General features: G+C 43.3%; 1 protein-coding gene across 9 annotated transcripts in view; it reads right to left on the bottom strand.

Annotated features, from left to right (window-relative positions):
* CDCA2 (cell division cycle associated 2) overlaps positions 1–19,533 on the bottom strand; it is a 30,530-nt gene extending 10,997 nt beyond the window's left edge. For 2 of the 9 annotated variants that reach the window (XM_075910680.2, XM_075910683.2), the window contains exons 1-9: positions 19,177–19,533; positions 17,886–17,977; positions 16,938–17,634; positions 15,392–15,519; positions 9,052–9,205; positions 6,322–6,530; positions 3,064–3,154; positions 2,022–2,260; positions 1,473–1,560 (exon numbers count right to left, since the gene is read on the bottom strand). In XM_075910680.2, the coding sequence (XP_075766795.2) occupies positions 1,473–1,560; positions 2,022–2,260; positions 3,064–3,154; positions 6,322–6,530; positions 9,052–9,205; positions 15,392–15,519; positions 16,938–17,478 (1,450 nt within the window). In that variant the 5' untranslated portion in view covers positions 17,479–17,634; positions 17,886–17,977; positions 19,177–19,533. Of the gene's footprint in view, positions 1–1,472; positions 1,561–2,021; positions 2,261–3,063; positions 3,155–6,321; positions 6,531–9,051; positions 9,206–15,391; positions 15,520–16,937; positions 17,635–17,885; positions 18,762–19,176 lie in introns of those variants that run through there. The other 7 variants (XM_075910682.2, XM_075910681.2, XM_075910684.2 and 4 more) reach the window with 7 other exon arrangements.
* Positions 19,534–19,563: the final 30 nt, after the last annotated feature.

The raw sequence follows: 19,563 nt of genomic DNA, 5'->3' as shown, positions 1-19,563 counted from the left end.
ATAGTCTAGCAATCTTGCATCTATATTGCCTTTCATCCACAGTGCTTTACCAACTAACGAATTATGGGAAGATTTTGGCCTTGGCTGAATATAATTCAGTTGTGCAAAGAGATAAATAGAGGCTGTGTTCTTGCTTTTCCATCTCCACATCTTAAGCACATATACAGTTCCATCTCCTGGCCTAATGTGTCATCCAAGACATTCAAGTCAACATACAAGGGGTGTAGTTTGCTTTTAATATGAGCCACTAGCAGATTATTACTGAAGCACGATGCAGGGAGGAAAGGAGTTTTGCCTATGAGACAATATTCCTTTCCTGCTGTACTCCTGAGATCTAGCCATCACATATTGATAGCCCAGTCACCAATGGGATAAAAATGGTCATTGCTTAAGAGCCTGCATTGATCATACACTGTAGTTTAAGACAAAGAAAACTCAAATTATATCTAAATTTACAGAATTAGTTTAAAGAGCTGGAATTCATAATGCAGTTGTAATTTAGCAAGGAGACAGGGACAATACCTGAACCCTTAAGAAAATAAATTGTGGAATGTTATAACTCCGAGTGGTCATAACTTCAGTTTTACACACAAAAATGGCACTTCCAGAACTTTAGCATTCCTGGAGTATTAAGTACTATGTCAGAGGGTAGAAAGTTTACTAGTAAGCAAACCAAGTAATAATTCTTGTCCTTAAAAAGGTCTCCACTTTATGTACATGACGCTGTAAGGCCCTCTGAGATCTGCTATTTCAAAACAGTCATCATATAATCTTACCATTACCTATTTTTCACAAAAAACGTTTTAACTTTGAAAGTTTTTCTGTGCTATCCCAAGTGTATTGCCATATAGAAAACCTGCAGTTTTCTTGTATCTTATAGCTGAAAGACAAGTAGAGGTTGTACCTCTAGTTTGGAACCCTTGGGACCTGACCGGTACCAAACCAGAGAATTTGCTAGACCACAAGAGGTCAATATTGCTAGCAGCGCTACCAAAACTTCCACTTCTTACTGGGCTCTTAGAAAACATTTAGGGGTAAATTAGAGCTAAGTAACAGCACAGGACAGAGTCAGGACTGGTGGCTGTAAAACTTTGTGAGACCATGGGAAACTTGGCCACATCCATGAAATCATGACAGACAAGAGTGCCAGACTAGAAAGGTTTAACCCGTAATAATGAATGGGCACATCATATTTGTACCTTTTGTACCTATTGCTATATAACTGCAAAAATTGCTGAAAACAAGAAGTTGGAGAAAGATATTGTCCTCTCTTTTCTCCCCTCAGACTGTTCATTTTGAGAATTCCATAGCACTCTGCATATACACAGTTTCATATTTTTCTTCTCCATTGTACTGCCTCATGTTTTGCAACAAAGTGACCAATAGCAGCATCAAATTCAACTCAACCGTGTCCCTTTTAATTAAAGGGAAATAAAGTTTATGCCAGTTTAGAAAGTATAAATATTTCTGACCTGTTTGCTGATCTTCACAACTTCTTGAGAGGTTAGAGAATAGAAGAGGCTCATTTTCTTCCGCGCCAATAGTATTGTTTGTGTGTTCCTATTAAGATTAACAGTGTTACTCCTGTCTAATCAAAACTGTACTATAACAATTTACGCATTACAAAATTTGCCTGTTCATTTTTAACCTAATGTTCATTTTTGAAAAAGGATAATAAAAGCTATTTCCTTAGCAATCAGCATAAACGGAGCATTAGATTATCGTGTTTTTAGAGTGTGTACATGTATGTGTTTGAGTCCTCTTGAAAAACTTTCAAAATAATTAAGATAAATCTTTGACATGAAAGAAAAAGAAAAAAAGAGTGGTCACAGACATACCCCTTTCTATCCACAGCACTAACATAATTGCTTAACACAACTTCCAATGCATTTTTGTTATACTATTAGTCAAGAGATGTTTCTTGGAAAACTTGGTTCAATTTTAAAAAGTTACTGAGTAATTAACACAGTAATGCTTCTTTAATATTTCAAACATATTTACAATGAGATCATTGCACCAACCTTCACAGTTTCCAACAGTAGTTTTACTGGTGTTTTCTTCAGAGCCGATCGAAGGCAGGAGCAGCCATCGAGGGATTGTTCACTGGATGGGAAGTTTCCTTTTTGCCTTGGTGTAATAGGAGGCATGGTTTCATCGAATATCTCCAAGCTCAGTTCTTCTGCAAAAGTAACTTTCTTTCGGCTTGATCGTGACTCACTATTACTTCCAACTTCTTCACTGATACACTCAGAACTCAAGTCTTCAAAATGAACAAGTATCAAGATTTAAGGGGCTCAGAAATAATTAAAAAATTCAACATTAGCAGCGTGCATGTGTTGCAACAACTTAGCATCAAAAGCTGCTTAAATATGTAAATTCCCCAGAAACTAGGTTTGTGGTAGTGTGGCCTCCATTAGAGATGCACTGTGTAGGAGATACATTATCAGACATGGTAGTTTATTTCCCAAGTTTAAAATAGGGTTGCTATAGTACTGCATTTATTTCCCTATAAGGATTGTATCAGCATTTCTATTATCCTTCCCTATTTTCTGGATGTTTAACATGCAGCTACAGGAAGTGGTCAATGAAAGATTTTGCATACAAGTAGACGGGCATTAATCAAAAAGGTTCCTTAATTATAGTCTCACTTTCTTAGCAGCAGAAGAACCATTTATTTACAAGATGAGATTGTCTCCTATTTTTGGATTATTTTCTTTTCTAACATCTTGATAATCTCCTATTACTCTTGTTGGGGGGAACAAAACCCCTATCTTTCTATTCAATTCTCATTTAAAGTAGTATTTCCAAACATTGTAGCCTACAGCAAAAGGTCTGGGAACCCGATTTGAGGTTCTTCTGCAACTGCAATTAATTCTAGTTTTGCCAGCATACGTTTTGCCAGCATTGATAACAGCACAAAACTATTTTGACTCCTGTTGGATTTGGAACTTTTGATCAGAAAGAGAGCATTACTGCTGGTTTAATTATGTTTCCATTTCACAAGACATATTTAGTTTAAGATGTTAACAGAGTATTAACAAAAGTAGCGAAGAATTTTCTTACTGCACGGAGTCTTTGGGATGCCCGTTAGTGGAATAACCTCTAATGATAATCTTCCAGATTCATTAATATTTGGTGGTGAACAGGGAATTTCCTAGAAAAAAAGAATAGTTATTTTCACCAGAATTATGATATGCAATGAAACATAGTAAAAAAGTTTTCAAAATAACCCCCCCCCCAGGACTTTTTATAAAGCAAAATCCTCAGAACAGCTTCATTACCTAAAGTTATTTGAAGTACGGATGTTAGCGTTTAACTGATTAAATGGTTTACCAATAAGCATTAGCTTATTGGTTAACCTTACAAGTTAAGCTCCAGGTAGCCACCACAACATTTAACCATGTAACCAACTGAAATTCAATCAGTTACATGGTTAGTGGGTTTCTTTTAATGTTTATACCCCTAATTAGATGTGAACTGTAAAGATTTATCTTGCTTATGCTCACTGAAATGTTTCTATGTCTAAATAGTCTTTTTAAAGGAGTGGTTTCAAATCTTGTTTTTCAAATCTGTCACATCAATTCTGATCTTTAAGGGAAGACAACGAGGAGTCAGACAAAAACTGGGGTTTCTCAGTGTTCCCTCTAAACTGCATGACAGCACAGCTTCACAGGTGATTAATCAGCCCCACCCAGTCAGTCAGCTCCATGCAGGGAACCCTGAGCCTCTGACTGGGCAGGGCTGATCAGTCACCAGTGATGATGCTATGCTACCCTGCAGTTTAGAGGAAATACTGCTCTCAATCCTAAATTGAAGGGACAGGGTGCTGAATCTTTTACATGCGAAGTTTGTCGTCTGTTCTCCAAATGTTTCTAGTTAAACAGCAAATAAATCAAGAACCAAAAAAGTTTTAAAATTTTCTGACTACACATTCTCTTCCTCCACAAATGCTCAGTTCCAGACCTCAAATCACACATAAGGAAGGCAAGCAAGATTTGATATTTCCAATGTAAAAAAACCTAGCCAAAAACCACAAAAACAGCACACAAAATATGCCTTCCCCTCCCCCCATTCCAGGAATTTTAATACAAGTTTAAGGCCTATTTTTATATATGGAGAAAGCAGCAGATAATTTAGAAAGGTTTTACAGTTCACTTAGAAGGCAGTCAGACCAGGATCAAATAGGTACCTACAGACAGAATAGAAAGTTAAGAACTATTCAGCTACCACTGCAAGTTAATTATTGGCAAACTGCTACTGGTGCTTATGACTTTTCCCTTTTTCTTTAAGCATATAATGCATATTAAAAAGTCAAGTAATATTCCTTCTGTAGGAATACAGTTTCATTATCATATTACAAGTCTCTATGGAAATCATGCTTTGTGATGATCTCTTGATCATCGAAGTTAAGTGAGGCGTAAAGCAGGTGTATGTCCTGGGGAAGATCAAAGCAAAAGATGGATTTCTGATTGATGGTGAAGTTCTTCAGATACTCCTTTTCACAGATGACATTGTCCTAATTGCGTTGAAACCCACAACATTCCAAACCGTCCTTAAATGATATCGGTAAGAATGCAAAAGAGATTGGCCTGACCATCCACACTGGAAAAACTAAGTGGATGAAAAACACATATTGCTCAGAACACATCATGCAGTTGGATGGACAGACTGTTGAGATAGTAGATCAATATGTACATATTGATGGTAGATCAATATGTATGTTGTGGAAAAGTTGCTATCTGCATCAGTGGCGAGACCATTCACATCGATAAACTCACGGACCTTCCAAATATTACTAGTCTCTATAGTTGGCATCATTGCCACAAAGTATCAGCAAAGCCAGCAACTTATCAGGATTCAAAAGAGGATTTGAAATTCATGCAAATGAGAGAAGTCAGAGAGATATAGCTTGCATGGTTCCCCAGATGCACTAACTTTGGGGGGGGGGGGGGGGGGGGGGGGGGGGAGGGAGATCAGGTCTAAGTACATGCACATCACCATGTGACCCAGAAGCCTGAGGCAAGTTCTGGCTGTGGTGACTGGAAAGCTGGCAAGCAACTACACCATCTGGGTCATCACTGAAGTGATGTTCGGAGAGGAAGGCCTGCGCCCTGGTAGCATCAAGCGCTGCATTGATATACATGATCCTTTGAGTAGGTAACAGAACTGATTTTAAGGGATTAAGCAACAGATCAAGATGATGTAGCGCATCTATGGTGAAGGCAATGATGTAGAGAAAGACTTGGATTCCCTGCCATCATAGGAAAGCCAGTACCACTGCCATGCACTTGGTAAACACTCTTGGTGCTGTCGAGAGTCCAAAGGGGAGGGTAGTAAATTGGAAATGGCAGTTGCCCTCCAGGAAATTGAGGTAGCAACTGTGCAAGGGCATGATGGCAATGTAGAAATATACATCCTTCAGATCAAGGGCGACATACCAATCTCCCAGATCCAGGGAAGGAATGATGGAGCTCAGAGACACCATCCAGAACATGTGGTTGATCACAAATTTGTTGAGCTCCCTTAGGTCTAGCATGGACTGAAGCCCCCCTTTCACCTTGGAGATTAGGAAGTAGTAAGAACAGAAACCTCTGAATTCCTGAGGAACCTCCTCCACCGCTGGCAGATTGAGAAACGTGTGAACCTCCTGCATCAGAAGTTACTCATGAGAAGAGTCACTGATGACGAACAGGTGTGTGGGGGAGTGATGGGGGGGGGGAAGAGAAGAGGAGGAGAGTGGAGGGAGAGGAAAAGGTATCAAATAGCACTGCTTCAAGTCACAGCCCAAGTCTCTGGAGAGACATGGGAGAAAAAGAAAGGCCCCTTTGCTCCTGCTACTAAAGACTTAATAGTTAATAAATAGCTGGCCAGTTATTTAAAAAAATGCACTAGCTAGCTAGGGATGAACGCAAATCAAGCCAACCAATGTTCTAACAGTTGCCACTGAAGAAGGGACTGAGGAGTGGTCAGGTCAGCAGGGTCATATATAGGGGGTGGCACCGGCACTAATTCAAAGGGTTACACAGCCAACCTGAAGGGTAGTAGGTAGGGCAAAACTTTCTGAAAATCATGAATGCAGCATGTGCATGCCTTAATTGGAATATGTATGAGCAAGCACTTGAACTGAGGATGAATGGGGTGGGGCTACATTTCAATCTACAGTCAATGCACCAGCATGTCAACAGATGCGGCTTCAACAGTTCTATTGCTCACAAAGAACTGCTAATGTCTATTGCTCACAAAGGATCTGCTGAAATCTGCAATTTCACATGTTTCCCTCAACCCCAGACAGATATGCATACATTCTTCAAGTAAGCCTACCTTTGAAATAGCAGTAGTAGTTTCAGTGATGGGCACCTCCTTTGGTGGAGAGACAATCTTGCATATGTGGATACTGGCTACAGTTTTATCACCATTAGTTAATTTTTCTTTCAAGTTTTCCCTATAAGCAATCCTCTTGCATTCAGATATTAATTCTTCGCTCAACTGAGACTGTTCGTGATGTTTTGTAAAAGGTGGTTTGTTCGGAGCTGCATTTGTAAATTAGAAAAATAAGCGAATCTTAGATTTTCCACATAGATCATTTACATCCCTTCACTGCATAGATAAATAAGCCAGACCTCTCTCTATTAGAAGAAAATTAAAAGTATCTTTGAATTCTTGCAAGTAGCACTGTATTACTTACCGTATATTCCGGCGTACAAGACGACCTCTGATGTTAAAAAACATCCCCCAAAAATCGGGGGTCGTCTTGTACGCCGGGTATACATCCCAGGCGCGCCTGTGATGCCCCCCTGCCGGAGCCCCTCCGCGGCTTTGAAAGCCTCGGGGGAAGCCGGCGGCCGGGCATCCCAGGCGCGCCTGGGCTGCCCCCCTGCCGGAGCCCCTCCGCAGCTTTGAAAGCTGCTGCGGCTTTGCTCCCGGTGCCTCTGGTCTGCTGGGGACCATCTCCAGCAGACCAGGGACACCGGGAGCAAAAGAGGCGGAGGGGCGCTGGGGTATAAGATGAAACCCTATCTTTTAATTAAAAAGATAGGGGGTCGTCTTATACGCCCAGTCGCCCTATACGCCGGAAAATACGGTATTTTAATTTTCTTGGGGTTTTTAAATAAAGCAACCACCAATGATAAATAGTTAATTCTGTGGATGGTATGGAAAGCAGTAGTAGAAAGAGCAGCTGAGAAAAGTAACGAAATATAGCAATGTATTTTAATACATTTAATACATTTAAATAGGTTTAATAAAGAGAAATGCAAAGTGCTCCACTTAGGAAGGAACAATCAGTTCCATACATACAAGATGGGAAGCGACTGTCTAGGAAGGAGCATGGCAGAAAGGGATCTAGGGGTCATAGTGGACCACAAGTTGAATATGAGTCAACAGTGTGACGCTGTTGCAAAAAAAGCAAATATGATTCTAGGTTGTATCAACAGGTGTATTGTAAGCAAAACTTGTGAAGTCATTCTGCCGCTCTACTCTGCACTAGTTAGGCCTCAGCTGGAGTACTGTGTCCAGTTCTGGGCGCCACATTTCAAGAAAGATGTGGAGAAATTGGAAAGGGTACAGAGAAGAGCGACAAGAATGATTAAAGGCTTAGAGAACATGACCTATGAAGCCAGTCTTCATGAACTGGGCTTGTTTAGTTTGGAAAAAAGAAGATTAAGGGGGGGACATGATAGCGGTTTTCAAATATCTAAAAGGGTGTCACAAGGAGGAAGGAGAAAATTTGTTCCTCTTGGTTTCTGAGGACAGGACAAGGAGTAATGGGCTTAAAGTGCAGCAGGGGAGGTTTAGATTGGACATTAGGAAAAAATTCCTAACTGTCAGGGTGGTCAAATATTGGAATAAATTGCCAAGGGAGGTGGTGGAATCTCCCTCTCTGGAGATATTTAAGAACAGGTTAGATAGACATCTGTCAGGGATGGTGTAGACGGAGCTTGGTCCTGCCTTGAGGGCAGGGGGCTGGACTCGATGACCTCTTGAGGTCCCTTCCAGTCCTATTATTCTATGATTCTATGATTTTCTGGAAACTTTCCTCTACTTATTGAGCCATATTGACTTTTCATGTGCAACACTTGTTAATTTCATTTTCCCTACTGGATAGTTTACAGGCCTTAGAGAATATGGCAACTTATCAATAATTTGGTGTTCTCTCAGCATTGCTTAAGTTAATTATACATTTCACTTCTATGATAAAATTTCCAAATTCAGGTTGAAACTCTCTTAACCAGGATTCTCTGGTCTGGCAACATCCATGATCCGGCACGGATGTTACGTGATTAGAGAGGCCTGGTGCAGGGCCAGTGGCAAGGACCCCTGTGGGGCCGACAGGGCAGCGGGCTTGCCTGCAGCAGTGGGGCTGCCTAGCAAAGTTGACAGGGCAGTCGGGCCAGCAGGGGGTGGGAAGCCAACTGGGAGGCCAGCAGAGCTGGTGGCAGGGATCCAGAAATGACCTTCCCTAGTCTGCCAAAATCCTTCATCTGTGACTGGTCACGTCCAGAGGGTGCCAGACCAGGGAGGTCCTACTGCATTTTTAAAGGTGGTATTGGACACCAATCTTCACACAATGGAATTATAAAGGTAAGGACCAATCCAAAATTTGTAAATGGTAACTTATGATTTCAATCTCTACCATTTAGATCCATGAATTCATTCTGGAAGATGGGCAATAAAAAGTGAATCAAAACACATTCAATGACAAGTAAAAGATAAGAAGCCTAAAGAAGCCTTCTTGTCCAAAATGTATGCTAATCAGTTATAGTCAGAATAGTACTACCTAAAATTTTAGAAAGTAAAAACCATCAAAGAAGTTACTAAGGAAATAGACAAATACAACACTGGGGCTTTTGGTTAGTTTACTTTTTTATTCTCTGAAACCATTACTCAAGATTCACCCAGAAAAACTACGCATGACAAAAATACTATTTATGCTTGTTATGAATAAACACCTTAAACAAAGTTATTATACTAAAATCATATAGTTTCTAGTCACAAAAATTAAAGTTACCATCAACATTATTGATAATTTTTTATTAGATAGAATTTACTTACAATAGCCCGCTGCCTGGGACTCTCTCACTTCTTGTGAGAGTCCAGGAAGACAAGCCCTCCCCTCGTCCTCTTGCACTGATTGAAAAGATGATTGGAAGGCAGAAATCTTATCCTTTAACGAGCCAACATTTTGATGTTTAAAAGGGCTGGCCTGCTAGGACATGACAAAATAATTCTTTTAAATTAGTCGAAACTTAGCATATTTCTCTTTGATATTTGTAACAGAGCAGCAAATAAGTGTATCTTAAAATGGCATTGTTTCACTTGGTTACTGCCCCTAAGAATATTTTAAAAAGGGATTAATCTCAAATACTCACACAACAATGCAATTTGACTGCTTTTTTTATACTTAGTCCCTCCAAAGCCATTTGCCTCTGCCAGTCCCATGCATGTAAACTAAACTGTATGAGTAACATTGTTCTATATTTTAGACATAACTACACACAACACTGAATAGTAATAGAGAGGTAGCTGTGTTAGTTTATTCTTTTGTTTTAGCAAGATCAGACTATGTAGCACTTTAACAAGATGGTTTAATAGGTGATGAGCTTTCGTGAGCCAGACCCACTTCCTCAGATCATATTCTGGAAGAGAATTGGCATGACTATATATACACACCAAAGGAATACAATAAAAAAAGTGAACACATTATAAAACTGACAAATCAGAAATAGTACAGAAGGTGGGGTGAGGGAGACAACAGACATCTTCACAATGAAAAACCAGTTGCTTTTCATTTCAACCTACAAGGACATAGTCTTAACAACTTTATTCCATGCATTTTACTTCAAAGAAACGTTAGCACCAGATTACAGAGGGAAACTTCAGAATTTTCTCTCATTCTTAAATTTGACACTTTACAAATGGGCCTTAAAGATGCTAATTATCTTAACCATTACAAAGACAGCTTCTGCACTTATTACCCCTGATTAGAACATAACATAAGAACGGCCATACTGGGTCAGACCAAAGGTCCATCTAGCCCAGTAGCCTGTCTGCCAAGAGTGGCCAGCACCAGATGTCCCAGAGGGGGTGGACCGAAGACAATGATCAAGCAATTTGTCTCCTGCCACCCTTCTCCAGCCTCTGACAAACAGAGGCCAGGGACACCATTTCTATCCCCAGCTAATCGCCTTTTACGGACAACCATGAATTTATCTAGCTCCTCTTTAAACTCTGTTATAGTCCTAGCCTTCACAGCCTCCTCTGGCAAGGAGTTCCACAGGTTGACTACACGCTGTGTGAAGAGGAACTTTCTTTTATTAGTTTTAAACCTGCTACCCATTAACTTCATTTGGTGTCTTCTAGTTCTTCTGTTATGGGAACTAATAAATAACTGTCCTTTATTCACCCTCTCCACACTACTCATGATTTTATAGACCTCTATCATATCCCCCTCGGTCTCCTCTTTTCTAAACTGAAAAGTCCCAGTCGCTTTAATCTCTCCTCATATGGGACCCGTTCCAAACCGCTAATCATTTTAGTTGCCCTTTTCTGAACCCTTTCTAAGGCCAAAATATCTTTTTTGAGGTGAGGAGACCACATCTCTACACAGTATTCAAGATGTGGGCGTACCATGGTTTTATACAGGGGCAGTAAGTTATTCTGTGTCTTATTTTCTATCCTTTTCTTAATAATTCCTTTCTATTTATCTCACTAGGATTGGACTTCCACTTCTTAAAAGATGCCTTTTGTCCCTCACGGCTTCTTTTATATGGGGGTTAAGCCAGGGTGACTCTGTTTTAGGTCTCTTACTATGTTTTTAAATTTGGGGCATACATTTACGTTGGGCCTCTATCATGGTGTCTTTAAAAAATTTCCATGCAGCTTGCAGAGATTTGGCCTGTGCCTTTTAATTTCTGTTTAACTAACCTCCTCATTTTTGTGTATTTCCCCTTTTTGAAATTAAATGCCAGAGTGCTGGACTGCTGAGGTCCATTCATCGACTCAAATAGCTATTCTCGCCCTTCCTCTCCCTCACCCCACCTTCTGTACTAAATCTGATGTGTCAGTTTAATAATGTGTTTACTTTTTTCACTCTATTCCTTTGGTATATATCAGGGGTTCCCAAACTTTTTGATACAGGGACCAGTAAATCCATTCACGAACTTGCGACCATGCATGTTCATTTGCATATTCATTAATCAAATTATGAATATTCAAATAAGTTGTTTCTGGTGCTCCCAAAACTCCCAGTGCCAGCTTTAGCAAAGCTTTTGATATGGTCACCCACAATATTCTTGCCAGCAAGTTAAGGAATATGGATTGGATAAATGGACTGCAAGACAGAAAGCTGGTTAGACCAGGATTTCCCAAACTTTTTACTTTAGTTGGAACCCCCCCCCCCTCCCCAATACTGCTTTTTGCAGCCCAAAAATGTAAACCCATAAAAAACAAACTGAGAAAATACCAGATATATAACATGTCTGGTATTTTCTCATTAGGTAAGTTGTATTATTATTAGATGTATCAGTTTGTAGTTTCGAACTGCCTGGCTGGTAAATATGTTCAGGCTGCATGAGTGTGTCTACCAGCCAGACAGTTCGCAACTACTTGAGGGGGGTGTGTGTGTGTGTGTGTAAATCATGCTTTGTGCTTTGCGGGGGGGAGGGGAGAACATCGTCCCAAGATCTACATATGGCCGGGTCAGTCCCACTCCCCGCAGGCCGATTCATCCCCTCCCTCTGCTCCCCCCAGTGCCTCTGGCCAGCCCCACTTCCCCCAACCCCCTCCCAAGCAGCCAGGTCCTCCCCACTTCTCCTCCCAATCTCCCTTGGCCAGCCCCGCTGCCCGCATCCAGCCCTCCTTCCAGCGGCCCATTCTTCTCCCCCCCCCTCCTCCCATCTTCCCCGGCCAGCTCCCTGCCCCCAACCTCGCACCCCCCCCCCCAGCAGCCCTGCTTCCACCAGCCCCCTAATCTCCCCAGCCTGCCCCGATTCCCCTGTCTAGTGCTGCTTCCGGTGGCCAGCTCTCCCCTCCTCCTCATCCCAGAATCCCCTGGCACCTGCACCTTCCCTTAACCCTGCACCCTCCTGGTGCCTCCCCCTTTCCTTACTGCCCCGCCCCCTTAGCCCTCTCTTTCCCTGATACCCACCCCCTCAGCACTCTCTGCCCCATCTGCTCCTACCCATCTGTGCCCTCACACATGACTTGCGCCATCCCCACCTCTCTCATGCCCACCCCTTCTTTCAAGCCTTCTCCCAGCACCTCCTCCTCCAGCCCCCAATGCCCTTCCCCTCTCCCAGCATCACCCTGTCCCCCCTCCCACTGACACCGCCCCTCCTACTCTTTCCCTCATTGTCTGCACTTGGCCCCCTGGCATTTGTCTCTCTCTCCTGCACTCTGTCCCTTAGTGCCTTCCCCTCCCCAGCCCCTTCTCCTTCCCCTCCGCGCAAGCTCCATGCAAGCCCCCCCACTGCCGCTGCCGCCTCCTCACCAGCCCGTTCCCTACCTTCTGCCTTCCACATTGCGGGGCCGGAGGCTGCCGGAGCCAGCGTGGCCCCGCCACGTGCCTCCGAAGACGTTTAAAATCCCGGGCCGTGACGTCATGTCACGTCACACCCCGGGCGTCCTCCCCGCCCACTTGCAACGCTGCACATGGGCAGCAGCAGGCGGTGAGGAGGAGCCGCGCGTGGCGGGGACGCTCTGGTGGAAGGACGCGTGGGAAAGGGGGGGACCGGCGTGGGGGCCCGGGCCCGCTCCAGGCAGAGCCGGGGGAGAGACCCAGCTCCACGTATCGGTGGAGCAGGGCCCTCGGCTCTGTAACTCGCCGGCACTTGCGGGTTCAGGAGCGCGGGGCCCAAATAGGCCTAAGGCTGGCAGCCACCAAGCATGCTGAGGTATTTTTTTCCCCCCACGGCCCGGTACCGGGCCGCGGCCCATAGTTTGGGAAACGCTGGTATATATGGTCATGCCAATTCTCTTCCAGAATATGATCTGAGGAAGCGGGTCTGGCCCACGAAAGCTCATCACCTATTAAACCATCTTGTTAGTCTTTAAAGTGCTACATAGTTTTTCCTTTACATACAACACTGACATTTTCTAAAACAACCCATATCCTAGAACTCCTAATGTTAAACTCCCCATCAAGACACTAACAATCAGTCCTACCTTAGAGGAAGAGGAAAGATAAGAGTGAACAGTTAAAAATTTGACTTCAAGGACATGTTAGAGTGGTAGGTTCAGTTAAATGAACACTGGACCCCAGGTCATCAATATGGCCATAGCCTTATGATGCATGCAGGCACTTTATGATGTAAAAGCATGAACTGAACATACATAAAACCCAAGCTGTCTATACCTCAAAGTGTTATTTTACAACAAGGGTGAAGAACCTAAGGCCCGTGGGCCAGATGCAGGCCCCCCAGCTTGCCTCCATCTGGCACCTGAGGGTTGGGGCTCACCCTAGCATTGGGGAGCTTGTGTCCTGTCCACCCCCAGTCATTTAAAAACAGCTGGTGTTTCTCTCTAGGGGTCGGGGTGGAAGAGGGAGGGGGAAGACTTCTTTGCTCTCCCATTCCAGGCCAATTGGGGAGAGGGGCAGAGAGAACAAGTCGTCTCCTGGCCTTGCCTCTTCCAGGGTGGCCCAGGACCACTTCCAAAATTTCTGAAGTGGTCTCCTTTTAAAAAATATTGCTCACCCCTGCATGAACTGGTGGGGGCTGCAGCAGCTCCCCACCAGCCCACCGCAGGCAGGGGTGATCCAGCTCAGCATAGTGATGTTAAAATGCCGTTACACATTTACACACCAGGGAAGCAGGGTGCAAGGAGAGGAGAGGAAAGGGGGGGGGGAGGACAGGCAGCAGCACAGGTAAAGGGGAAGAAGGCAATTTTGTGGGAGTTGGTATAAGCAGGGAGCAGCAGTACAAGCTGGGAATTGCTTTTACTCATGAGGGTTAATTGATGAGCCCAGGCTTATCAGTTAACCATGCCTAGGGTACATGTTCACATTCCTAGCCTGGCCAGAGCAGCTCCTGTTGACAGCAGGCCTGGACAAGGTGTGACATGGGTAGGGGTGCTCCAGCCCAGCCCAAGTAGCTCTTGCCCACACCCCCTTTAATTACATTTAACCAGTTGACCAACTGGACAGGATTTTACAACCCAAATTTGCTCTAAACGAAACTTTTAAGTAGCCATCGTCTAACGTCTTCCTCTAAGATTTTTTAAAAGGAGATTTCTTAACATTATTTGAGCAACAAATATACATGGAAATAGCTAGCATACACCTGGGGTGGGGCATGGGAGAACAGGGGAAAACGAAGCGGGGTTAATATTTTTTAAAGCGTAGCTTTACCTTCACAATCTCTTAAGATAACTCTTTCCCAACATATAATAATCTGCATTACTAAATTGGCCTCAACTTTAGCTCCCCACAATTCTTAGTAGGAAAAAAATGTTAAGTTTCACAAATAAATCCATTGTTATTTCTATTTTTGTTTTCTTCCTTCATTACCTTCTCTTTCCTTCAGTCCAGGTTAGGCCTGGACTACCCTACATTGCTAGGTTAACATAAGGCATTTTATGACAATCCAATTATGTCAGTGTACACACGATAGCCTTGTTCCCACCAATGTAAGTACCTTACTACCCTGACATAAGCCTCTCATGGAGGTGGAGTTATGTTGATGTACTATGGGCAATGCAGTGTCTGCACAGATATTGCAATCTTTATATCAGCTGTTTGCTGTCTGTCAATTTCAGTTCTACAGAAGCCATGAAATTCACAAGAAAGCCTGGCCCCTGGCTCCCCAAGCTGCCCCCCACAAGCCAACCAGTCGCCCAGGATACCTGCTGCTGCCATACCCTGACTGTATTGAAGCTCCTACCTAGTTGGAAGCCCAGCTGTCCCCAACCCTTGGCTCTCTACTGGGAGCACAGCAAGACTCTGGGTATGGTGTGAGTTTTCACACCAGAGCCAGAAGCCCCAAGTGGCTTCTCCTCTGCTCCCAGCTGGAAGATGAGGCATGGGGCATAGGTGGGCTCCAGCAGGGAGCTGTGGAAAGTTGAGAGCTCTGGCTCTCAGCCCTCCCTCCCCACAGTTCCTCTTCAATCTGTGGAAGCACTCATTGAGAGGACACACATGACTGATAGGTGGGTAGTATGGAGATCAGCCACCACAGTAATTATTTTAGTGACTAAGTCGCCCTAAACATAGGTTAACTAAGATGGTAGAATAAACATGCTCTAAGTGTAATTTTCTTAACATTCAAAATCTCAACTAAAAAAAGCTTGGCTACAAAAGTAAAATAGAGAACACTGTTCCATTCATTCCAGATACCACAAATACATGAAGCTAATTTTCTCCGCTAGCCATGCTGCGCAACTCTGAAAAAATTCCCACCGTTTTGAATGGGTCTTCAGTTCTCCTCATCTTTTGCTTGGCAAGATATTGAATAAGGCTATTATTTTCAGGGGAACCCCGTACTCCAATTGTAGATCTGCGCTTAAGTTTTAAAGCCATGGATTTCTCTGAAACAAGAACAATGCAAGAAAAGCACAATGAAACTTCAGGAGAACACTTACAAGTATTTAAAAATACCAGGGAAATTGCTTCTATTTAAAAAAATGTAGGCATTATATAAAGTCTTGTATTTGGTCAGTTGTCTTCATTAGAAGAAAAAATAAAAACTGCAAGCATTTGAAATCTTGATAGTGTATTACATAACTCACAGGAACAATCAAAAGACTGTTAGAGAAGGAAAACTCCACAACAATTTTGTGGAAGAGGTGAAAGAAGGTCGTGTGTGCGCACGTGCGTCCACCTGCCCTCTCTCTCTCACGGAAAGCATAGAACAGTTTCTTTGCTTTTTTTGTGTGTATCCAGAAATCAGGCACAGTACTGGTATACAGAAAGGGAAAACAAGAAAAGGTCTTTACAGAAAGTAAAAACAAAAAAGCTCAAAAGGAAAAACTCTTTCATATCAACTCTTGGGTATCCCCTTCCTTGACAGCATGAATGTTCCTTCACTCAACACTTCTCCACAGTACAAGAACCAGAAGATAGAAAGTTAATGCTGTATGACCAACATAAACTTTCATGAGAAGTTCTGCTAGAATTCCCAGGTTTGGGGCTGTGAGTGGGCGAGAATAGTGCCATGCAAAACTACCCTCCCTCAGCTTCCTTGCATCAGAAAAGCCAAAACAAAATAAAAACCCACATTCCTAATTTGAAGTCTAACACTGTTTCCATGGGAGAACTATATTGACAGTTCCTAGATCGGTTTGAAAACATGTTTAGCAACCTATTTAACATCCTCCTTTGCTCTCTTTTGTGCCCTTAAACAGGAACAGTAGAAAATGATGATGTAAACATCACTACAATATACATAAAAAGTATTGCTGTGAAACAATCATGGTGTAATTATCAAGGTGTAAATTTACTGTCATTTGGACATCAGGAAGAAACCCTGTCTACCTACTGATCGTGAAATCTCACACTTAGTTTTACTTATGAAGAGCCTATGCCACTGACAGAAATAGCCAAATTTGGCTATAAAAGAATGTAGGAGGAAGAAAGCTCTGTTACCTTTTCAAAATTCCTTCCATCTGATCCTATTCCCATGATCCCGTGTTGGCTTAACAGAGCTCTAGGAAGTCATAGTATTTCCCCTCTCCCCAAGAAAACACATGTTTAATAGCAAATTACTCTATACACCAGCTATAATGAATGTTGGACAATTCTTCACAATTTCCATCTCCTGTACTATTTCCAAATCACTACTTATAAAACCTATATCTGTGTTATCAGAAATTGTCCCAAATGCCCTGAAATCTTCTGGACCACCATTCACAACCACCATTAAATATTTAAGAGAATGTTCTCATTCACAAATGAACCACAGTATTTTGAAACATTCATTCCAAGAGTCACTTTGCTAACCCCTTACCTATAGATGGCTTAGCAGTAAAAGACTCTGGAGTAATCCCAAATTCAGCTATAGTTACACTTGCAAAATCAACAGGTGTCTTCATTACATTCTCTGATGTTTCATAATCTGGTTTTACATCTGCTTCACCTTTATCAGGTGTCACATAGCTTGCATCATCCAAGAATGTAGGGCTGCCTTTTGAAAAAGGACTTTGAGGTTTGTGTGCTGTCAAAAAGGACAAGGAAGGTTGAAGTAAGTTTCCCTTTAGTTTAAAAGAAAGGCTTTTGTTTACTGCCAGTTTACTATCATCCTTGCTGTTCTGATATGATTTTCTCCTTATGTATTCGTTGCATTTTACTCCAGGTTTAAATACATGTGTAGATCTCAGGTCATTTAAATTTTCAATTTCTGAAAGGTATGAGCTTTTTGATTCATCCATTTTGACAAACTTGTCTTTTGGAATGGGCAGAGAATAAACCTTCTCTTCTTCAATAAGTCCTTTCAAATTTTCTTTGACATCAGCAACAGTATTTATAATTTGTCTAGATTTTCTGCGCATTGTCAGTGCTGTTTTCTGAGCTTAAAAAAATATGACCAGTCTTGTTGCTCTCTTGTAATCATGCGTCTGTCATTAAGACGTCGTCATTATGTTTTTTTGTAAAAGCAATCACCATAACATGCAGACATCAAGCCATTAGAAGATACTGCTGCCATTCTATGGAGAGAAGCATGAAATGTTAGCTATGAAGTTTACTGTAAATATCAGATCTTATATGCATAACATTCTGACGTATGTTGATGTCTATATTAAACACAAAAACCATCTAAGCTAATTCAACATTACGGTGGAGATTTCCAAATCACCAGCTCACGAAATCTAATACCACCATCTACATGTTTTGCTAGTCTATAAAGTGCTACCATATCATTTGTTGTTTTTTTAAAAATGCACAAGCCAGTACTCACTTTCATTAAAGAAATATCCAGCTTCTGAGATAATGATCATCTAGAGCACAACAGGATAAATCAGTTTGTTCATTTAAATAAAAAGATGTTATCTAAGTATGGCAAATAGGATAGTGAAAAGTTAAACAGAAATACATGCCCAAAATTCAAAGCAGTATAAGCACAAGTCTTGCACCTGAGCATCACAATGCTTAACTAAGTGTGTCAGGCTGTGACAAAATGTTATTAAAAGAACATTGTAACAACATGATGCTGCAGGTTTATTCAATATCAAAGTGGGCCTTCCTGCTTTGAAAAGCTCAACACCAGTTGGCAGATGGAACAGAGAATTAAGAGTAAGTTGATCCTTTAAAATAACAGGTGTTTTAAGAAGGGGGAAAAGCCTGTTATACCATGCTGTGCATGTGGCATTGTTTGACATATATGAATGGGAGGCCCAGGTTATCTACTTTTAGTTGTTTCATTGTTCCCTTTATCATACTAAAATGTGACCATAGATTGGGAGCACTTGGTGGTACAGAAAGCCTGTCATTCAACTGGGCAACAAGGTGAAATGGAGAGTGAGGGCAATGGGTAGAAAAGAAGACGGGAAATTTGGTTGGGCAAGCATGCGGAGTCACAGCTGCTGCTCACTGCTGCACATTCTTGACCCCCATCCAAGGGGATGCAGCTTGAAGGGAGGGGGGGGCGCGCACAAAGAGAAAAGGGAGCATATTCCACATATTCTCAAGGGGATCACAGGGGCATGTAGCACATGACAAAAAGAAACCCGGTAACAGGGGCCAACACAGCTCCAGGAGGGGCAGCAGAGAAGAGCCCCTGTGCCCAAGGGTCTATCAAGCAAAACCCACCCAGCAACTTCCTCCCTCCCCTGCCCATTCTCCAACCAGTTGTTTCCATGGGCATTTCCTCAACTCCTATCATACCTGCCCCCCTCATTAGCCTCCCCCACCCCCGCTCCCCCTCATTAGCCTCCCCCACCCCCGCTATCTGCTCCCCCTCATTAGCCTCCCCCACCCCCGCTCCCCCCCATTAGCCTCCCCCGCCCCCCTCATTAGCCTCCCCCACCCCCATTATCTGCTCCCCCTCATTAGCCTCCCCCACCCCACCCCCCTCAGCCTCCCCCACCCCGCCCCCCCCCCCTGCCCCCCTCATTAGCCTCCCCCACCCCGCCCCCTGCCCCCCTCATTAGCCTCCCCCACCCCCCCCTCCCCCTCATTAGCCTCCCCCACCCCCTGCTCCCCCTCATTAGCCTCCCCCCCCCCTCCCCCTGCTTCCGCTCCCCCCTCACCCCCATCGGCTCCTGGATCCCGAACGATCCGACTGAGGAAACTCCACTAGGCTAGACGCGCCTCTAACATTCAAACTCACTGCCTCCTCCATGCACGTGCGTATCCCTCCGCAGGCTGGGCCAGCGCTGAGGCGCCTCCCCTGCTAGCCCCACCAATCTGCGCATGTGCCATCCGCCTCATGGAAGGGGCAAAGAAGAAGGCTGTCGCTGGCAGACTTAGGTGCTCAGTCTCTGCCGGCGGCTCAGCGACACGGGACTCTTTTCCCTGCAGCGAGTCCCGGCAGCGCGCAGGGAACAGAGCTTCGTCGCGATTGGAGAGTTCTTAGTTTTGAAATAGAGCCCATCAAACGGCCGGTCCTTCCCTCACGTGACATACACGAGCCAATC

The sequence above is a fragment of the Pelodiscus sinensis genome, chromosome 28 (assembly GCF_052426305.1).
Source record: "Pelodiscus sinensis isolate ZL-2025 chromosome 28, ASM5242630v1, whole genome shotgun sequence".
NCBI lineage: Eukaryota > Metazoa > Chordata > Testudines > Trionychidae > Pelodiscus > Pelodiscus sinensis.
This window is presented reverse-complemented; position numbering and strand designations above follow the sequence as displayed.